The sequence below is a fragment of the Nicotiana tabacum genome, chromosome 11 (genome assembly GCF_000715075.1).
Source record: "Nicotiana tabacum cultivar K326 chromosome 11, ASM71507v2, whole genome shotgun sequence".
Lineage (NCBI taxonomy): Eukaryota > Viridiplantae > Streptophyta > Magnoliopsida > Solanales > Solanaceae > Nicotiana > Nicotiana tabacum.
The window spans coordinates 21,851,102-21,871,921 of NC_134090.1; the positions used below are offsets into that span (position 1 = coordinate 21,851,102).

At 36.5% G+C, this 20,820-nt stretch overlaps 2 protein-coding genes across 4 annotated transcripts; one reads left to right on the forward strand and one right to left on the reverse strand.

Annotated features, from left to right (window-relative positions):
• The first annotated feature begins 10,683 nt into the window (after window positions 1-10,683).
• LOC107805204 (protein trichome birefringence-like 36) lies at window positions 10,684-13,617 on the forward strand. Of its 3 annotated transcripts, none has more exons than XM_075224902.1 (6): window positions 10,684-11,073; window positions 11,841-12,012; window positions 12,185-12,366; window positions 12,474-12,521; window positions 12,695-12,853; window positions 13,084-13,617. In XM_075224902.1, exons 1-6 carry the CDS (start codon window positions 10,760-10,762, stop codon window positions 13,379-13,381), a joined length of 1,173 nt encoding a protein of 390 aa, XP_075081003.1. In that variant the 5' UTR covers window positions 10,684-10,759; the 3' UTR covers window positions 13,382-13,617. The 3 variants fall into 3 exon arrangements, with proteins under 3 accessions (XP_075081003.1, XP_016484682.1, XP_075081004.1); XM_075224903.1 differs by lacking the exon at window positions 10,684-11,073 and adding an exon at window positions 11,165-11,466; XM_016629196.2 differs by lacking the exon at window positions 12,474-12,521 and having other exon boundaries at window positions 10,687-11,073.
• Window positions 13,618-14,413: 796 nt separating this feature from the next.
• On the reverse strand, window positions 14,414-15,721 carry LOC107805202 (germin-like protein subfamily 3 member 2). The gene has a single exon (XM_016629194.2). The coding sequence runs from the start codon at window positions 15,263-15,265 to the stop codon at window positions 14,627-14,629; it is 639 nt and encodes a 212-aa protein (XP_016484680.1). The 5' UTR covers window positions 15,266-15,721; the 3' UTR covers window positions 14,414-14,626.
• Between the last annotated feature and the right edge of the window lie 5,099 nt (window positions 15,722-20,820).

Genomic DNA, 20,820 nt, shown 5'->3' on the forward strand with positions numbered 1-20,820 from the left:
ATTTGAAAAGAGTACTACAACGTTTTGGCATAGATGACAAGACTAAGCCAGTTAGTACTCCACTTGCTCCCCATTTTAAGCTAAGTACTAATATGTCGCCAATGGATGAAGCTGAACGAGAGTATATGTCAAAGGTACCATACGCAAATGTTGTTGGTAGCTTGATGTATGCAATGGTTTGCACAAGGCCTGACATTTCACAAGCTGTTGGAGTTATTAGCAGATATATCCACAATCCAGGGAAGGAGCATTGGCAAGCTGTGAAGTGGATTCTACGGTATATTCATAATACTGTAGATGTCGGGTTAGTTTTTGAGCAGGAAGACAATCAGTCTGTAGTTGGATATTGTGACTCAGATTTTGCGGGTGATCTGGACAAACGAAGATCAACTACTGGTTATGTGTTTACTTTTGCAAAGGCACCAGTTAGTTGGAAGTCTACTTTGCAGTCAACAGTTGCTTTGTCTACAACAGAGACAGAGTACATGGCTATTACAGAGGCTGTGAAGGAGGCAATTTGGCTTCAAGGATTGCTAAAGGAGCTTGGTGTTGAACAAAAAGGTATTACAATTTTTTGTGATAGTCAAAGTGCTAGTCAATTAGCGAAGAACCAAGTTTATCATGCAAGGACGAAGCACATTGATGTTCGATATCATTTCGTACGAGAAATCATAGAAGAAGGTGGAGTCACAGTGAAGAAAATTCATACTACGGAGAATCCTGCTGATATGCTGACAAAGGTGGTGACTGCGATCAAGTTTCAACATTGTTTGGATTTGATCAACATTGTTGAACACTGAAGATTGAAGATGAAGACGCAACCAAAATTTGTTATTGAGAGAAAATTGAAGATGTGGAATTTTGCCAAGGTGGAGATTTGTTGAAATTGGCAAAATGTTTGTCCCACATCGGTGGGAAAACAAAAGTTGGGGGGATTTTCCCCCTATAAAAGAAGGTTTAATGTTTAGGATTTAAATACACCTCTCATTTGCCTTCTCATCTGTTTAAGACATTTGTATCTTCTCTCTTTAGTATTATTTCACTTGTATTTTGGAGTGGAATAAAATATTGGTTGTGTCCGAGGAGTAGGCAAAATTAGCCGAACCTCGTAAATTCTGGTGTTCCCTTTATTGTTGCTTTATTGTCTTATTTATTATTTGGTGGCTGTCATAATTTTTGGTATAGTAGTTGTGACTTATTCACACTATATACATTTGGCTTCCGCAACAATATGCAGATAATTTTTCATTTGTTTTACTTTTGCATTTGACAAAAGCTCTGCTTGAAATTACAGAGTCCGTCTTATCATATATCATTCTTCTTCTTCTTTGTTTCATTAATATTTGTCTCTGTAGTAGAATATATCAATACATTTGTTTAATACTACAACTATATCCCTTTCAAATCTCTTCTTTAGGCATTGGTTCTCTTCTTTAGGCATTGGTTTTAGGAGCTATACATTGTCTGGTTCATGATGCGATATTGCTCGTATGATTCTTTAGTACTGTTTACAAATCAAAATATAGGATTGGTGTGTTTGTTGATAAACAAAGACAGATAGAACACACAGGTGATAAAAGAAAGTACCAGTCTACAATACAACACTTGCTCTCGCGCTAAAAACTCATAATCTGCAACAAACACATTGGCCCGTGCAAAGTCCGGTCAGCCTTTACTAGTAAACTTGTTAGAATAAGGAGGTTACAACACAACAACTACTATGCCTCAGTCTCAAACAAGTTGGGAGTCATAAATATGAATCATCATCATAGTCAGTTGAGGAGAGGTTGTAACATGATTTCTAATAGAAATAAAAAGTGTTTCCATTAAACATAGGCAAATACTAAGTAAGTAATTTTTGAGAGATCAAGCTTTCCGTAAAAACAAATCCTTGATGATAGATATTAAATTGAGGCCATAACTCAAATGGACCTGTGGATGCCCAAAATCCAGTCAGTCCCCCAAAATAGAAAATGTGTCCAGTAGTGTAGTACTTCACCATCCGCAAACCTATATTTCGGTATGCTTGAGAAAAACTTATCATCTCGTATAGTATACAATTCAATCCAAGATTCCTTAACACCATAGTCTTTCATAATCCATATCCTAAAAGTGCCTCCCTCCGTCTCATCAATACAAGAAGAATAAGCGCAAATCTTCCTTGCAATACTGAAACGCCAGGTTGGACGTACCTATGGCAAGAATGGCACATTTGATCTGGCAACGGTATCTCTCCATACACCTCATTTGAAATACTAAATGAAATAATAGAATGATATTTTGAAAACCCGATCCAATGAAATGCCCCATGTACAAATGCCAAAGAGTCCACACCAAAGAACAAACTGTTAATGCCGTGAGGATAATTAATTTTTCGCCAGGATCCACTTTTGAGCGCAAGAACTTGGGTAGAATAAGGCTAATGCACGTCAATCTTAAGAATCTTGAAGCCATTGCTAGTTGAGTCATATCCCAATCCGTAAATAGAAAGTGAGGGATGTTTTGGTGGAAATTGTGGATTGGGAAGTATTATTGATTCTCCTATGGAGGGAGGGATTCCATACGAAAAGTTGCTCAACTTCACCGGGAACAAAGATGAGGATAAGAGACCAGCCATAGGAACAACATAACATCTTAAAATACATTGCTCTATATTTTACAGGGAAATCAAGCTTTTTTACATCAACTGAGGATAAAGAAGTATGGTAGAAGCACATCGTACCATCCTCGGGACATGGTTGACAAATAAGAAGTTTTTGGGAATTCTGGTTATTCATGGCATGATTGAGATGCTTCGTCTTAATTTAAGGATCGGAGATTAATGCCTCCCAAGATTTTGAAACACATCTGCATCGAAGAAGATACCGCACGGGTAACTTGATGAGGATTTCCATACTTATTTCCTTGTGGAAGTGAATTCCAGTAGCCTAGATAGGACAATGCAAGTGCTTTAGTAGTTCACAGGTTGAAGACATTAGTCTTTGGGACACATACACATAATTATATATATAACTAGGGGTAGTGTCTTAGGTCTGGTGTTTCAAAGAAGTTAGATGTGAGTACTCCATTGACAATTGGCCAGCCAGATGTATCCCCCCAGATGTTATCTAATGGAACAGTGATTCAAGCTTCAAAAGGAGCGGTTAGTCAACTGAGTTTTGAGGAAGTAACGGTGGAAGATATTATGAACACAGATGAGCCTACAAGACCTAAGGGCCATGGACAACTCTGTTTCAGAAGAACAGGTTTGCCACAAATGGTATGTCACTGACCTATATCCCTCCACAAATCGTTTATGGTAAACCTGTGGTCCAATCAGATAAGCTAGAAGTGGAAGAGGAGCAGAACAAATGGAGATGTGCCCTAATAGCATATATCACAGGTGATGGTCCAGGTTACAATGCTATGAAAAGATATATCAAATTACATTTGGCACATGTAGCTGAGCCTGAGCTGTTCTTTCATGAGGAAGGTTACTATATCATCAAATTCCAGTCTGCAGCATATGTGTGAGAGATATTGTGTGTTGGACCCTATTCTATTACTAACAAGCCCATCATACTATAACCATGGACTCCAGATTTCGATTTCACAAAAGAATTTCCCGCTGTCATGCCACTATGGGTGAAGTTTTCTAAATTGCCTATGTTTTGTTGGGGTGCTGGTTCATTAAGTAGAATTGCTAGTGTTATTGGGACCCTTATTTTTGCTGATGAATGTACTACTAAGGAGACTCGAGTTTCCTATGCGAGAATGCTTATTGAAGTTAATGTAACCAAAGAGACTGAATTACTAGTTATGGATCCCCATCGGAAGAAATTTCAGCAGACTGTAACCTACGATTGGAAACCTTTTTACTGTGATAGATGCTTGGTATGGGACACAAATGTGTTACTTAGATACATATTGCTGGCCAACAACCAAATCAAACTAGAAGGACAAGGGGTAACAAAGTTGTTACACAAAAATAGAGATACAAAGGCCCTTTACCTGCTGCAAATATGCTTAGTAATGCAGTACAAGATGCACCTGCTGATCCATACATCGAGGATAACAATGAGGAATCTGAAATCCAAAGAGGAGCTACATTGCCAACTGATCACGGGGGAGATAAGAGTTCATCTCAACAAAGCATAATCTTGCTTGTAACTGCTGAGGGTCAGAAACAGGATGACAGAGGGAAAGCAATGCAGTATAGCCCTGAACTCAACCTAACAAACTTTCCAGCATTGACTCTTATCCCGGTGAAAAACATATTTGAAGTTGTGCCCATAAGTATGTATGATGCTAAGCTACCACCTAGGGATAGAGGTGGAAGTACTAAACTTATGTGTTGAATTGGGTTTTCTGGAACATTAGGTGTGTAAGTAAAAGGTATAAACAAAAGGAGGTAAAGGTGTATATTAAAGTAAATAAAATTAAACTAGTAGGACTTATAGAAACCAAAGTGAAGGAAAAAAATGCCCAAAGGATTGCAAAGGCTATAGCACCTGGATGGAGTGCACTAACAAACTACCAACATGCCTCAATGGTAGAGTATGGATATTATGGGACACTGCTAGCTTATTGGTTACTGGTATTAGAAATGAAGCCCAAATGATTCATTGACAGGTGGAAAGTATCGGAGGAGATATTTATTGATTCCTCACAGTGGTGTATGGATTCAATGGTATTGAGCAAAGACAGACTCTCTGGGATAATTTGCAACAAATTTCAGTGGGTATAGTTGGTCCATGGTTGATAGCTGGGGATTTCAATGCAGTTCTATAGCCCAAGGATAGATTGTCTAGTATTCCAATAAGTTACTCAGAAGTTCCAGATTTTTTCTAATTGTTTGCACAACATTGCACTAACTGAATTACCTTGGAAGGGTGACTATTATACTTGGTCTAACAAACAGCACGGGTCAGATATGGTCTGCAACAGGTTAGACAAGGTGTTTGAAAATTATGAATGGATGATGTCCTGGGGTCATTTGGAAACTAATTATGGACTGCCTCAAATCTCTGACCATGATCCTATGCTCTTAACTTTAACATCCTCCACATGGAAAAGTAAAGTTCTCTTTAGATTTTTTAATGTACGGGCAGATCATGAATCCTTCATTCCAATTGTCACTAGGATTTGGAGTTCATATAGCTCACCTGGTAGTTTGAAATCAGTTTGGGCAAGATTGAAGGCCTTGAAACCTGCTTTGAAAAACTTGAATTCTATGGAGTTTAGGGGTATAACTCAGAAAATTGAGAAGGCTAGACGTAAACTCAGTGAAATACAAGAGAAACTCTCACAAAGATATACTAAAACCTTACTTGATATGGAGAAAGAAGTGTTGCTTAACCTGGAGAAATGGTCTCTAATTGAGGAAAGTGTACTGCAACAGAAAGCAAGGGCAAAGTGGATAAAATTGGGGGAGCCTAACACTAAGTATTTCACAACAGTAATGAAAAATAGAGCTCAAAGGAAGCAAATCACAGAAATCACAACTCTTCTAGGAGACAAGCTAACTGATTCTAATTGTATTAAAAGGGAAGTTGTTGACTTCTACAAAAGCCTAATGGAAATAGCTGCAGCTTCATTACCTGCCATCAATAGAACATATATGAAGAATGGTCCTATACTATCTCACCAACACAGGCTGGACTTGTGTGCAGAAGTAACAAACCAAGATATCCTTGAGAGTCTAAAAGCAATTGGCGACGATAAAGCACCAGGCATTGATGGATTCAATGCAGTTTTCTTTAAGAAAGTCTGGAACATTATCGATATACAGATCATAGAAGCTGTAAGAATTTTTTGCCACTGGGAAGCTCTACAAGGCTATCAACTATACTACTGTTACATTGGTACCTAAGATGGAGAAGCCTAACACAATCAAAGATTACATGCCAATAGCCTGTTGTTCAATTCTATATAAGAGGATCTCCAAGATTCTGGCCTCAAAGATTACAAAAAGTCACGTCTTCCATCATTTGTGAGGCTCAAGCAGGCTTCATTCCTGGTAGAAAGGTTTCTGATAAAATCATCCTAGCTCATAAGCTGGTCAAATCCTACACAAGAGCTCAGATATCTCCCAGATGCATGATAAAAGACTGATCCAGAAAGCTTATGATTCAGTGGAATGGATTTTCTTGCAACAAGTTATGTAGGAACTAGGTTTTCCTGACAGATTCATCAGATGGATGATCCATCATGGATCATGGAATGCATCAAGACTGTCAATTACACCATACTTGTTAATGGGGAGACCACAGAGCCCTTCAATGCTGCTTAAGGCCTTCGACAAGGTGATCCTGACGATAAACGACTAAAAATGTATATTTTTGCGGCGTATTTTCATCTCATAACTTATGTGAATGTGGAAGTTACATGAGTTTTTGTAGCGAATTATGCTTATTATGTGCATTCTTATGTGTAGGAGCAAGTTGGACGAAAGATGAGCAAAAGAAGTAGAATCGGGACCAAGAGATAAAAGAAGAACTTTGCTCGTTCATGCTCGAGTGCACACGAGAGAGTGAACGAGCTAGCTGAGGAAATCTTGAAAAAAAAAACAGCGAATTAAGCTAAAAAGGCATGGAAGTGCACAAGAAATTTGGGAGGCAAAGAAAAAGAGAAGTACTTCGCTCGTTCACTCTTGCGTGCGCACGAGAGAGTGAACGAGCTAACCTTAAATGTCTATTTCAAAGTTGGCTTGTATTATTTCGCCCCATGCTAACCCTGCCCCTTATAAATAGTCTTTAAACTCACCTAGGGATGAGATTCGACCTAGGGCAATTCAACCTAAGGAGGATTCGACCAAAGGGAGAAGATTCGACCTAGGGAAATTCGACCTAAGGAGGGGGATTCGACCTAAGGAGGGGAGATTCGATCTAAGGAGGCAAGAACACACAAGAAGCAAAGCGAAGAATTCTTCTATGAGTTTTTCACTTTCTTCTTCCTATTTTCATTATTGGTTATGAATTCTAGTATTGTAGTTTTGCATACTATTATGAATAGCTAATTTGTTATCTAGGGTTTTGACGGAACCTTTTGTAGGATGAATTCTTTTTGATATAATTGAGTCTTTGAATTTTTCTATTTGTTCAACTACGTGCTTATAATAGTTAATTGAAGAGCTCTCGATTAACGGTGCCTATATATTATGTATTACTTGAAAAGACTACATATTTAGGTGGTTGTTGAACAACGTCACTCCTATTGTAGATGAGAGATCAATACGACAGGGTTTAAAAGTAGGATTAGAGATAACGAAGCTTTGACGTGGTCATAGTGAGCGGTGAAAAAGTGTGAGCTAGCGTATTCGAGAGAATATGAGCTAGCATAATCAATGGAATATTTGAGCAGGACATTGCATGGACTGAAGTAGGAACCTGAATTCCAATACCATCCTAGGTGTGGTAAACTTGGTATCACACATATTAGCTTTGTTGATGATATACTGCTATTTGCTAAGGACAATATATCTTCTGTGTTTGCACGCTATAGATGCTTTACTGAATTCTCTCAAGCATCAGGCTTACAGGCCAACCTAGGGAAAAGCTCAGTGTATTTTGGTGGTGTGAATCAAAGTGAGAAGGATAAGATATTGTTACACCTGGGTTTTGTGAGTGGTACTCTACCCTTCAAATACCTAAGCATCCCCTTATCCACTAAAAAAATATCTTTCATATAGTGGCAACCATTGATAAAGAAGATCACATCTAGGATTTCATGGACTACTAAGAAGCTATCATATGCTGGTCATGCATTTGCAACTGGTTCAATCATTAATTTTTGGTATACAAGCATATTGGGCTTAGTTGTTTATACTGAAACTGATAGAGGCACTATGCAGAAGCTACATATGGTCTGGAACCAATACCATAACCAAGAAGTCTCTAATAGCATGGGATAAGATCTGTGTCCCTAGGTCTGCTGGTGGACTCAACCTAATTAACTTGCCTCTGTGGAATAAAGCTGCTATTGCTAAAGCTTGTTGGGATCTAGCTCATAAACAGGACAAGTTATGGAATAGGTGGATCAATGCCTACTGCATCAAGCACCAACAACTACAACATATGCCTATGCCTCGGTGTTACGTCCCAAAACCCACTTTAGGCCGTGATGGCACCCAGCGTCGCCGCTAGGCAAGCCAATGGTAAACTATCACATTAATTGTTCATTTTATTACTTTCGAAATCATAAATTTTATTAAGTAAGGAAATTTATACCTTTAAAATCACAGGTACATACATAATTAGTAATGCATAAAAATAAAAGGTGATAATAATATGCAAACCCGTAAGCATCAACTAGAATATCTCAAAACCCGGTGTCACAAGTGTATGAGCATTTACTAAGGAGTACAATAATAATACAACATCTCGTTGTCACTTGCCCTTTCATGGTTGAATTGTGGAAGAAAATCATGCGTTGGATACAAAGTTCGTATATGCCCACCACGTGATGGGATCAACATCTGCAGTGGGCAATTAAACAAGGAAAAAGGGAAGTCACAGAAGGCAAGTGTTTTCAAAATGATATATATATGCTAAGGTTACTCATGCAGCTTGGACTCTATATCTTTGAACAGAGATATAGAGAAAGTGATGTACTGGTACGAGACATAGCCTATGCATGCAACATTTGGCTTGATAATTAGAAATAGATTAGTTGTTTTGTACTCAGGGTCTAGTTTAATTAGTATCTTTGTTTATGTTTTAAATAGCTAGCTGAGTTAGCATGGCTATGGTTTTGTACATTTTGCTTTGGTGATTAATACAAAGGAAAGTTAATTATATAAAAAAAGGACTAAATTATTGATAAAAATAATTAAAGTATTTAAAAATATTATACTCCGCATATGTTGTAGTAGTTTCCGGGGCTTAAAAAATTTTGGACCTAAATTAAAGCAAGTGCTTCACTTGCTTGTTTGATGATATTTAAGAAATAGTCCCCGAATCCGCATATCCCATTAAATTGTTTATCAAAATCTACGTGATTGTCATACTTTTGCTTTTCAGGATTTCTTTACCAAATTGGTAGTTGATGCTATTATTACTTTACCATAACTTTCATCGAATTAAATTGTCATATCCCATTAAATTGTTTATCAAAGTCTACCCGATTGTTATAATTTTGCTCTTCAGGGATTTTTCTATCGGGTTAATAGAGTTGATGGTATATTTACTCTATATATTTGTTTACCCATTCGCATACTTTTCTGGATTGTAATAAAGTAGAAGTTAAAGTGGCCTATGAATTACTGTCATTTTAAGCATTCTTATTCTAATTAGCCACTTAAAGCTCTTGCCTTGAATCAGGGGGTTCCGAACCTTTTACTTAACTGATTGAGCCATAAACTGTTGAAAATTTTAAACTGATGCTATTACTTATTGGTTTTGACGAAAGGGAATGTCAAGAAAAGCAAAAAGGAGAAGAACATAAAAGATAAAGAAAAGAAAAGAAAAGGCAAGCAATAACAATGGTAATTGGTCAACAACCCCTAAATTACGGTGTAATCAAACCCTCTCTGCTAATAATCCCCCCTTTTACTTTTTCATTATGCCCTTTCAAAGTGGCCAACACCCCCATCCAAAAGAGTACTGAATTTTTACACTACCAAAATACTTTAATACGTTATAACAAGTTACTTGCTTTATATTAAGTCATTATTCTTACTTATAATGGATGATTACTTGTAATTATATTTTTACTGATCTGATAGTATAATTCTTTTTTTTTTACAGTATCACCATATAAAAGTTTAACAACAACAATGCCTTGATCCCAAGTTAGTTGAGATTGACTTTATGAATTTTTGATATCATAAATGCTCTATTTGAGTCTATAATATTCAATAACCGTACTAAAAGATAAGAGTACAGGTTCCCTAATATACACTACTGGTTATATATATATATATACTAATTCTTCTAGTAAGCAGAGGTGAATCTAGGATTTTAATGCGATCGGGGCACCAGTATTCTATTAAGGGTGCCAAGTTATTTGAATTATTCATTTTTAAGGTATATGCATATACATATACTCCTTTTGTCCTAATTTATATGACATTCTTTACTTTTTCATTAGTCCCAATAAGAATGATTCCTTTCGATATTAAGTAACAATTCAACTTTAAATTATTTTTTTACCCTTAATGAAATAATTTCTAGCCACACAAATTTTTATGATTTGTCTTAGACCAAAAGTTTTAAAAAGTTTTATTTATTTTTTAAACTTCATGCGCAATCAAACACCTTCACATAAATTGAGACAGAGGAAATACAAAATTTCTGTCAAAGTTTACATGCCCGATCACCCCTCAGCGTTACACATAGGTCCTCCTATGCTAGTAAGCACTAGTATTCAAGTTGGTTTTATCTATAAGAATTTTCAATTTCCATTATTTTCTATCTTTTGATAGATCTGCCTTGATTCCTAGGTAATAAAGTGAGACTAAAAAGATAAGAAAAAACAGAACACATTATGGACATTGGACAAACATTGATGATTTGAATTTTGACATGTTAACTACTCTCCTACTCACTAGAAACTAGAAACAATGGTAATGAGTAATTCTACTATAGTGAGTAAAAAAAAGGTTGATTACCACATGGCACATGGCCCATTCCCCCGCCAGTCATGGCGAAAATACAACACATTTTGTCAACTTTCAAGAAAGCTAAACCTCCATATAGACAACACAACCCCTCTTTACTAATTAACATCACTCCAAAAATCCCACATTTGAGTTGCATGCTTTCTCATTTTGCTGCAATTAATGGCAAAGAATAAGTCATTTTTGTTATTCTTTATTGTTTTCAGCTTCATTTCTGGGAGTTTATCACAGTATGAGTTGGAGGAACTAACATGGTTAGATGACAGAGATGATGAAATTTCTATGTTTCATAACCAGCATTCTGCTATGAGAAGATGTGATTTAACTTCTGGAAAATGGGTTTATGATCAATCTTACCCTCTTTATGATTCTAGCTGCCCGTATCTTAGTACTGCTGTAACTTGTACCAAGAATGGCCGTCCTGATTCTGACTATGAAAAATGGAGGTGGAAACCTCATGGTTGTGAAATTCCTAGGTAATTGAAGTTATAATGTCTTGTTCTTTTAGGTTTTTTTTTGGCCGAGGGTCTATCGGAAGCATGGCTATCTATCTTTTCAACGCAGGAGTAAGTAAGGTCTGCATATATACTACCCTCCTCAGACCCCACCTGTGAGATTACATTAGATTTCATTGTTGTTGTTGGTATAAGGGTAAAAATTGTCCATGTACTATACAAAATATCTAAATTTTACTAACCATTATATGTTGGCCACATAAGAGGAGCCATGGTGTAACGGGTAAAGTTGTTGTTTTATAACCAGTACGGGTTCGAGCCGTGTAAATAACTTCTTACAGAAATGCAGAGTAAGCCTACGTACAATAGACCCTTGTGGTCCGGCCCTTTCTCGGACCTCGCGCATAGCGGGAGGTTAGTGCACTGGACTGCCCTTTATTATATGTTGGCCACTCATATGCCTTTAGCAAATCGTCTAGTATTTATTCTTGATTCTTACAGAGCTCAATCCAAAAGTATAACAGGAGGTAATTGTAAACCATATTTGAAAGTAGATGGCTAAATTTGAACATTTTACTCGAATTATTTTTGTCATGTAAAATTCACCCTATGCTGGAGCTTTGTTAAAATCAAGGTCAAATACGAGATAATTTGCAAACGATAAGGGTATGAATGCCCCAAAGTAGAGCAAAAAGTTAAGATATTTTGGTGTTTATGACCTTTCTCTTTTGTTGGTTGAATTGTTGGAAATATTCATATGATGGCCTAACTTTCTTGGTTGAATGTAGGTTTAATGCATTGGAATTTCTTGGAAGGATGAGGAAGAAGAGAATAATGCTTGTGGGAGATTCAATAGTGAGGAATCAATGGGAGTCTCTTGTTTGTTTAGTTCAATCTGTTATCCCTATGGCTAGAAAAACAGTAACCTATGTTGGTCCTACTATGGCCTTCCATGCTATGGTGAGAAAGTGTTAGAATCTTGTTTCGCTTATTACGAGAATTTACTTCTAGTTATCCGTCAGTCAGTGTATAGAAGTTAAACTCTTTCGTTATTATTATAACTGGAATTGATATAAAACATGGTACTAAAAATTCAAAACTAGTTAACTGATGGTTGATTGATCTTTTTAAGGATTTTGAGACAACAATAGAATTCTGCTGGGCACCTTTTCTGGTTGAATTGAAAAAAGGACCAGAAAACAAGAGAATATTGCATTTGGACATGATTGAAGAGAATGCAAAGTATTGGAGAGGCGCTGATGTTCTTGTTTTTGATTCAGCTCATTGGTGGACTCACTCCGATAAATATAGTTCGTAAGATATATTTCACTTTCTTTTTTACCCTTTCTCCTCGCTTATGATTCTCACTCATGAGAAGGGGAGACTTGGCGTAACTGATAAAGTTGTTGTCATGTGACCAGGAGACCACGGGTTCGAGCCGTGGAAACAGCCTCTTGCAGAAATGTAGGGTAAGGTTGCGTACAATAGACCCATGTGGTCCGGCCCTTCCCCGGATCCCGCATAGAGGGAGCTTAGTGCACCGGACTGTCCTTTATGATTCTTGAATATGAAGGCAATTTCTTTAATGCAATGCTATGAGGTCATTAACATAGTTTTATTGAACCATTTAATTGAAACTCAGGTGGGACTTAGTAATGGAAGGAAACAGTTTCTATAGAAACATGAACCCAATGGTTGCCTATGAGAAAGGACTAATGACATGGGCTAAATGGGTAGACTTGAATCTTGATCCTCGAAAAACTCGAGTTTTCTTCCGAAGCATGTCGCCTCGACATAACAGGTACTCATCTTGATTACCACATTTCCGCAAAATATGCAGTTCTCTATATATCCCGTTCATAGAATGTGTGAGAAAAATGTTTGATTTCAGATATTTTATTATGATTCGTATAATATTGGTCTGAGATGAACTTAAATTGAGCAAGACATGGTCAGTGAGGATTCATATAGTCGACCCCTATTTGCTTGAGACTGAGGTTTAGTTGTTGTTGTTGCACTATGATTTGTTAGGGAAAATGGATGGAAATGCTTTAATCAGAGGGAGCCATTGGAATTCTTTAGTCACCCTCATGTTCCGGAACCACTGCTGGTGCTAAAAGAAGTGCTAAGAAGGATGAGTTTTCCGGTATCTTTCCAGGATATAACGACAATGACAGCTCTTCGTAGAGACGGGCATCCTTCTGTTTATAGTAAGTTCGTAAGCCAAACGGGTAAGCAGCACTTAGGAGACTATAAATCTGATTGTAGCCATTGGTGTCTTCCCGGAGTACCTGATACCTGGAACGAAATGCTGAACGCCATGCTCTAATTAGTAAAATGTACTATCGATTTAGTTTAGGAGGTCATCATTGAGATGACTTGTTTTTCAATGTTGAGTTCTCTTCCCTTTATATTTTAGCCTGGTGTTTTCTAGCACTTACTTCAGTGCTGAGTGTTTGATGTAAACAACTGATGCTTCTGAATGCGCATAACTGTGTTAGTTCTTGAAGTCTAAGCAGTTTCATATGTCCAAATTAATGAAATGAGAGGGATTTGCGTTCTTAATTCGTACTATAAAAATATTTGGCAAAATGACACTTTATAGCCACTCTTACATAATAGCCGAAAAATGTATATTTTTGTATAAATTTTATACACTTTTGTGGTTACTCGATGTAAATAGTTTCTGCCGCAGGCTAAAAGTGATCTTTCCCCTAAATATTTTTTTGTCATCTCTTCATTTGTGGAGTAAGCTTTAACAGCTTAAACATTGATCAAATGATGGTGTTTATCAATATGACAGCAGCATGCTTGCCTTTTACACTTTAGCTTTTGCCTTATAGCAATGGTCCTTCTCTTACTTTTTCCACATTCTGATGTAGACAATGTTATGATCAAAAGAAGAACTATATCTCTGACTAGAAGACAACAAAATACAACCTATTACAATACTTCATGTATTGCTAGAGAATTCAACCTATTACTGAGCATTTGAAAGCCCTTTAAGCCCTGATTTAGCCTATGTTGCACAGTTGTCGGATCCTTCAAAAGTGTACCACCTTTGGAGGATCCGACGCGCCATTGACATTTTCGGAGAGTCCGAACAACATAGGATTTAGTTGTATGTTAAATACTAAGTGCGTTCTAAAAGTATGATGACAACAACAAACCTAGTGATTCCCACAAGTGGGGTTTGGGGAGTGTAAGATGTATGCAACCTTACCCCTACCCTGGAAAGGCAGAGAGGTTGTCCGATATACCCTCGGTTGGAATAAGAATGAAATGCCTAAAATTCTCGCTCTTTTCTGCAGTCTTTTAAAACAGTTTTACTAAACTAACTAATTAGAAGAGACATTGTTAGCCTAGATACAAAACATAAATATTAGCTTCTTCGCCAACAGAAGTTAAAGAAACCTAAAAGTTTTACTAATTCTCAGTATTCTCATGTTGCAACCCTTAAAAGTTAAAAGTGTGCAGCAGATTTTTTGGAACTATTGTAATTTAGTTGCATTATTGAATAAAGAAAAAAAGAGACAAATAACAGAAACTATAACTTTCCTATAATCTATCCCAGCTATTGAGGAACAAACTTCTTCCTTAATTTAGCAATCTCCTTATCATTCAATCCAAATGCCTTTATCAAAAGCTCCTCTTTAATTCCTGTTCCAAAAATAGCAGTTGGGATTTTCACCAATCCAGGATTTTGGCTGTTAAAACTTCCCAAAATAGCAGCTGGGGTATCACCAACATTCATTTGGAAGTGAACTAAACCTTTTGGAAACACCATCACTTCTCCTTTCTCAATAACCTTAGCAAAAACTCGGTTTCCTGAATCAACAAACCCCGAATAAATCTTCCCCTCGAGCACGAATGCAGTTTCAGTGGCCCTCGGATGAAAATGTGGCACGTTGACACCATCAACGTCAAAATCAGCGCGCACAAATGACATGCCTAATGTGTTCAGTCCAGGAAAGACAGTGGAGCTAACTGGAATGGATGAAAATCCAGTATGTTTAAAGTTCCCTGGATCTTTAATACCTGAATAGATAAAATCTTCGACTGTGACCAACGATGAATTCTTGCAAGAAAGGAAGATTGAAGAGAATTCTGCCCTTGGTATGCAGTAGTCATGAACTGGATCAGGATCATATGCTAGGACAAGATAGCTCTGAAGAAAAATAACTAGAAAAACTATCATTTGAGGAGGAATCATGGTGTAGGATCAACACTAAAGAATGAAAAAGGTGGAAATTTCAACCCTGAGTAATGTAGACATATAGAAGTATATAATAGTAAGAAAAAAGAATGAAACCGATTGAATGATTCTATTCAAAAACTGGCCTACTGTTATGAAATATATATATATATGGAAATGTTTTCTTTTTATAGGAGTAATTATTGAGGAAATAATGATGTGGTGCTACACAAGCAAGGCTTTGCTTGAGAACTAAGCTAAGAAGGATTAGTTAGTCACAACACCAATGGCTGCAGCAGACAGTGATTTGCCATGCTTCTGCTGTTGTCTTCTTGCAAGATAAATGGCAAAAAGTGATGATTCACTCTGATAATCTTTATTTAAAATAAGGTCCCCAGGGAAAGGAAAAAGGTATAGGAACTATATTATTCTTAAATCAAAAGACAAGTGAAAATAATGTAGCCATATTTTCACATCTAACCACCCCAAAAGGCAAAGAAAATGATAACATTGACAACCCCACATGATGACAGCATTCTCTTTCTCTTTTTTTTTCTTTGTGTACTAGTGCTGTCTGGCTAGCTTGTACAGACCTTAATTGTTTCACTGTATATTTATTCAGATATAAATATTGAATAACTCTACCCATAAAAACTTGATCATATGATGGTAGCGTCCTTGTGCTCCTTTTATCAAATAGCTAAGGGGACCAAAGTAATTGTTCAGAATTTCTGGTAGTGGACTATATCATCACCAGTACTAACAACTCTATAATGGTTTAGGTGGATACAATTCCACCACTTCCCCCTCCAAATTCCTTCCACCTAGCTAGTCACTTTTTGACCTTTTTTTGATTTTTTTTCTCCCTTTATCAGGTTTAGCACATGGTGCTAACTCGTCATACTAGTAAAAACTTGTCATTTACGGTGAGACTACGCTGTAACAGGGGCGAAATCAATTTTTGCTAAGGATGGTCTGTCGAGATATTATGAAAAATTACACTACATATATAAGTAAAATATTAAATTTTAGATATATATAATATATATGAAATATCCTTTGTTGGATTTTTTTTAACTTCTTTCAAATCTGAACACCCTTCAAAAAATTCTGGCTTTGCCACTGCGCTGTAAGGTTCTTGATTGATTGATCTTGTTGTGGTTGATGCCTTCTGCAATGTAAATGTCATCTAAGTTATTAGTTTCCACTTAGATGCCTTAGAAGTTACGTTCCAGCAGATTCAGACTATGTTGCCTTAGATGACATTTGGACTATACCCGCTTTTTGGGTCACGTTTTAACTTGTGCCCGCTTTGCAGAAAAAATTGCAAATGTATCCATTTAACTTCAGTATACGGGGCTGAAGTAGCAAAGGCAATCACGCAAAACTTCAGCATTCTAGTAGACGGGCCTGAAGTAGCAAAGCCAGTGCTGAAGTTTTTTTGTCCTGGATAAGGTGCTGAAGTTATTTAGTTCATTTTTAAAAACTTCAGCACTAAAATAACTGAAGTTTTTTTGTCCTGAATTCGTTAGTTTTGTCATAAAGCTTTTTCAAAAACTTCAGCAGAAGATGTTGAATTTATTTAGTTCATTTGTAAAAACTCCAGCACTAATAAGTTGAATTTTTTTTTGTCCTGGATAAGCTTTTTCAAAAACTTTCAGCAGAGATGCTAAAGTTATTAGTTCAATTGTAAAAACTTCAGCACTATATAAGCTAAAGTTGAATCCATAAGATCATAAGCAAAAACTTAAATCCCAGTATTTCCAAGTGAAGTAGCAGCCAGCTCAAGATGAAAAAGGAGACAATAATTACATGCGACTAAAATAAGTTTAATACCAGTTCAATATCTTCCCACGAATCTGACAGAATTAGTCTATTCAAAACAAGAAGTAATGGGTCAATTTCCGTATAGTTCATCATAAATGTAAAACAGTATTGCGAGAGATTAAAAAAATACGGATTGTTTGTCTGCTTGCCTAGTCGAGGTAGAAAGTTATATTCTTTTATTCTTTGCTGTTTGATTTCTTTGTTCAGGTTGCAGTAAAAGCGAAATTAATCATAGTGTCTTTAGTTGTTAATAGAAGAGAAGAAAACGAAAGAGGAGGAGTAGAAAGGGACTAAAGTTATTTAAAAACTAGGTACAAGTTAAAACTTTTTTTAAAAATGGGTATAAGTTAAATGGGGGAGACCAAATAGGGTGCCCCGTGTAATTTTTACCTTTGTAATAACCAAATGAAAAATAAGTGGAAACTAATAAGAAGTTAGAAGTGCATCTGTAATTCTGTGCAGTAGTGATAGAATTTATTTTTTTTCATAACAGAATTTTACCAGCTATATAATACAATTGTTTAATCAATACTTTCCAGAAAATATGCATGAAAATTGAGACAGTGCAAACACAATTCCAAGATAGAACCAAAGAAGACATCAACACAACATCTCAAGATAGAACTAGAGAAAGAGATCTATGATAATGGCCAGAACTGGAAATAATTTGTAGATCTTAGATGGTATTGATTTGAAACCGTTTAGTATTGACTGAATGGTTGTTCAAAAAATTTCTATTTGGCTTAACCAATAAACCACCCGATAACCACCCGATAATCGTTAATCCGATACCAATCCGTCCGTTGTCTTATTGGATTGCTAGCGGATTACTACATTTATAATCCGATAACCGATAATATGAAGTTTATGGTCCGACCCCTAACCACAGCTCGTGCACAAAGTGGGTGAGACTAGACGTCAATATGAAGTTTCCATAGAATACAGATCGCTTAGTGAAAACAAGCAGATTGACAACAGCTGGTCATGCATGTTTGACCAAAAAATGTGATTCTTCGCTCAAATAATTAAATCTATGTACTAAGGGGTTAAATCTAATTAATAATAATATTTTTAGATGCGAGTTATGAAAGCATGATCAATATTGAACAGATCTAGTAGAAAAATAATAATGGTGTGTGACAATCATCTCAAATAACGTGAGTAATAAATGAGCTTAGTGCACAGGGCTGCCCTTTCTTTTTTTTTTTACTCTATCTGGCGAAACGGGCTTAAAAGTTGGGCTTGCTGAAAGTGATCAAATTGCTCTTTCTAATTTGTTATTTAAGACACTCGAGCCTTCATCCTCACCAACAGGCAACAGCAAGAACCATACGTCCACCTGAACTTGCTGCCAAAAACAGACCTTAACTCCCAAGTCCAAAACTAATTTCCTTCTAAACTTTTATTAAGGAGTATCCTATTCCTAATGGACTGCAACACATTGGATCATCTGAAATTCAGAAACAGAGTAGTTAATGCAGAGAAACAAACACTCCAACTTCCCAAAAAGAATATAAGTTAGAAAGGCTTCCATACATGATAGATCCTGTAATACTAGTGTCCTCACAGTTAACCTTGCTCATAAATTTTAATGGAAATTAGTGACCGAGCGAAAAGAGAAGCAGCAATAAAATGAATAAAATACAAACATAAAACATGAACACTACAAATTAAAAAAAGGCATTTGCAGGACAAAAATAGAGAGAGTAAAACAAAATAGAAAAGAGCAAGATGATATATCATCTTTCATTGGTGCATATCAACTTCAGCATTATTACAGGCGTAATGCAGGAAGAAAGTGTCAAGAGATGAAAACCTAAATGGTCGAGAGCTGAGACCGTCATTTGGGCTGAAGGGGTCGAAAGATGGAAAATCAAAATCTTTCCTGTTTCTTGAATATAGTATGTACAAATAGACAGAAATTAACGGCAGTGCTAAGTTGGCAAGGGCAAGAAACAATACATGCTTTGAGGGATGGAAAACAGTAGTTTTTATATAAGTCATTAAACTTGAGGTATAGAATGAAAGACACATATGATTCTGACAGTTTCCTGGAGCTACTGGATTCAATGCACGTGTAACAGGCAGCACCCAAATGTGTTACGTTAAAGAAGTTACTTACAATAAATAAATAAATAAACCAACACATAATGACTGTCCAAGAGGTAGGTCCTGAAAAATTTCAACACTAATCCTTCTTCGTATCGTTGATGCAATCAGTCCTGTTTTCTTAAACTGCATGTCAGAGGAACTGCACAAGTACCTTGTCACAGGTCCAAATAATCTGATAATTTATCAACTAGAAAATCCAATGTGACGTGAAAAGTCACACATCAGTTGCAAGTATACTTCCAGCAAAACAAAGTACTTTTTTCCACAGGGCAATCATACACAGTAAAATGAAATAAGAATTTCAATACATTGCGTCAAATCATGTAAGTCAATCTTGCACCATCCAACTAGCAGTAAGCAGCAGCATTATTCATAGACAGAAATCTTTAGCCTTATTAATAAGAGGCATTAGCAGGAAAAAGATTTTTAGATGACGAGGAGGAGGCAGATGAAAGAACCTAAGTATATGAAGACAATCTCTCTCTTTCTTCCATCGTTCTTCTTTTTTTGGGTACGATTAGGAGTGGCAAACTGGCGGGTCGGGTCGGATATGGTTCGGGTCACAATCGGGTAATAAAAACGGATCAAATATCCGACCCGGCCCATATTTAATACGGATAAAAAACAGGTTAACCGGCGGATAATATGGGTTACCTATATTATCCATGACTTCTTGTATGTGATCACTTTTGGGAGAATTCTTAGTCTCCCTAACTTGAGGAACCCCCAATTTGAGGCTTCACAAATGTAAAAGTTAGACTCATTGGTTATCCATTGGTTACTCATTGGTTATCCATTTTCTAAATGGATAATATGGTTCTTATCCATATTTGACCCGTTTTTAAAAAGTTCATTATCCAACCCATTTTTTAGTGTATAATATGGGTGGTTAACTGTTTTCTTTGAACCATTTTGCCACCCCCAGGTACGATACATGAAGATGGTCTTTTCTATTCATGAAATGGTAACCAAGTTGGGAAAAAGGGGAGAGGGTCTATCAAAGAAACCAACCAGTACATAAAGAACCAAGGAAAGAACTATCATATAGAGTAAAATTGAATTTACAAGGCCAAACAGTTGAGAGAACAAGATCACTCTGCTAAACAAAAAGTGACAAAACTAACTTAAAAAGACTTATCCACATCATCCCCTCGACTAATTTTTTTTCCTTTTTGATAAGGTACCATTCCCTCCACTAATATGGTCAATAAGTACCAAAATCTATATAAATTTAAGATGTCTTCACCTTCCACTACAACAAATTATGATTGGAATACAATGACACAATCAGAGGAAAGAACTATCCAACAAGTTACAAATATATATACATGAGTAAACACCAAAATGGTAGCACCTTACCTCCTAGATCAACGGAAGTAATGCACCAGATAGCAACACAAGGGAAGGTGTTCTCACCAAAGCTTTGGCACTAGGTCATCAGTCTTGAAAGCCTTAAATAAAAGTACAGCAATTCACTTTGGTAAGCAACACATAACGCATGATGAAAATACAATCTATCAGCAAAGCTTGGCAATTAGTTAACAAAGAAGGAAGATACGCAATAAAAACAGGATATTCAGCAGTTATAATAGTTTTAGCACAATCTTAAACAATTATGCACATCCAAAAACCAT

Coding starts and splice junctions, on each gene's coding strand:
- LOC107805202 (XM_016629194.2), bottom strand. CDS start 15,265: ATGATTCCTCCTCAAATGATAGTTTTTCTAGTTATTTTTCTTCAGAGC.
- LOC107805204 (XM_075224902.1), top strand. CDS start 10,760: ATGGCAAAGAATAAGTCATTTTTGTTATTCTTTATTGTTTTCAGCTTC. Junction 11,074..11,840: donor CATGGTTGTGAAATTCCTAG/GTAATTGAAGTT, acceptor GGTTGAATGTAG/GTTTAATGCATTGGAATTTC. Junction 12,522..12,694: donor GCCTCTTGCAGAAATGTAGG/GTAAGGTTGCGT, acceptor ATTGAAACTCAG/GTGGGACTTAGTAATGGAAG.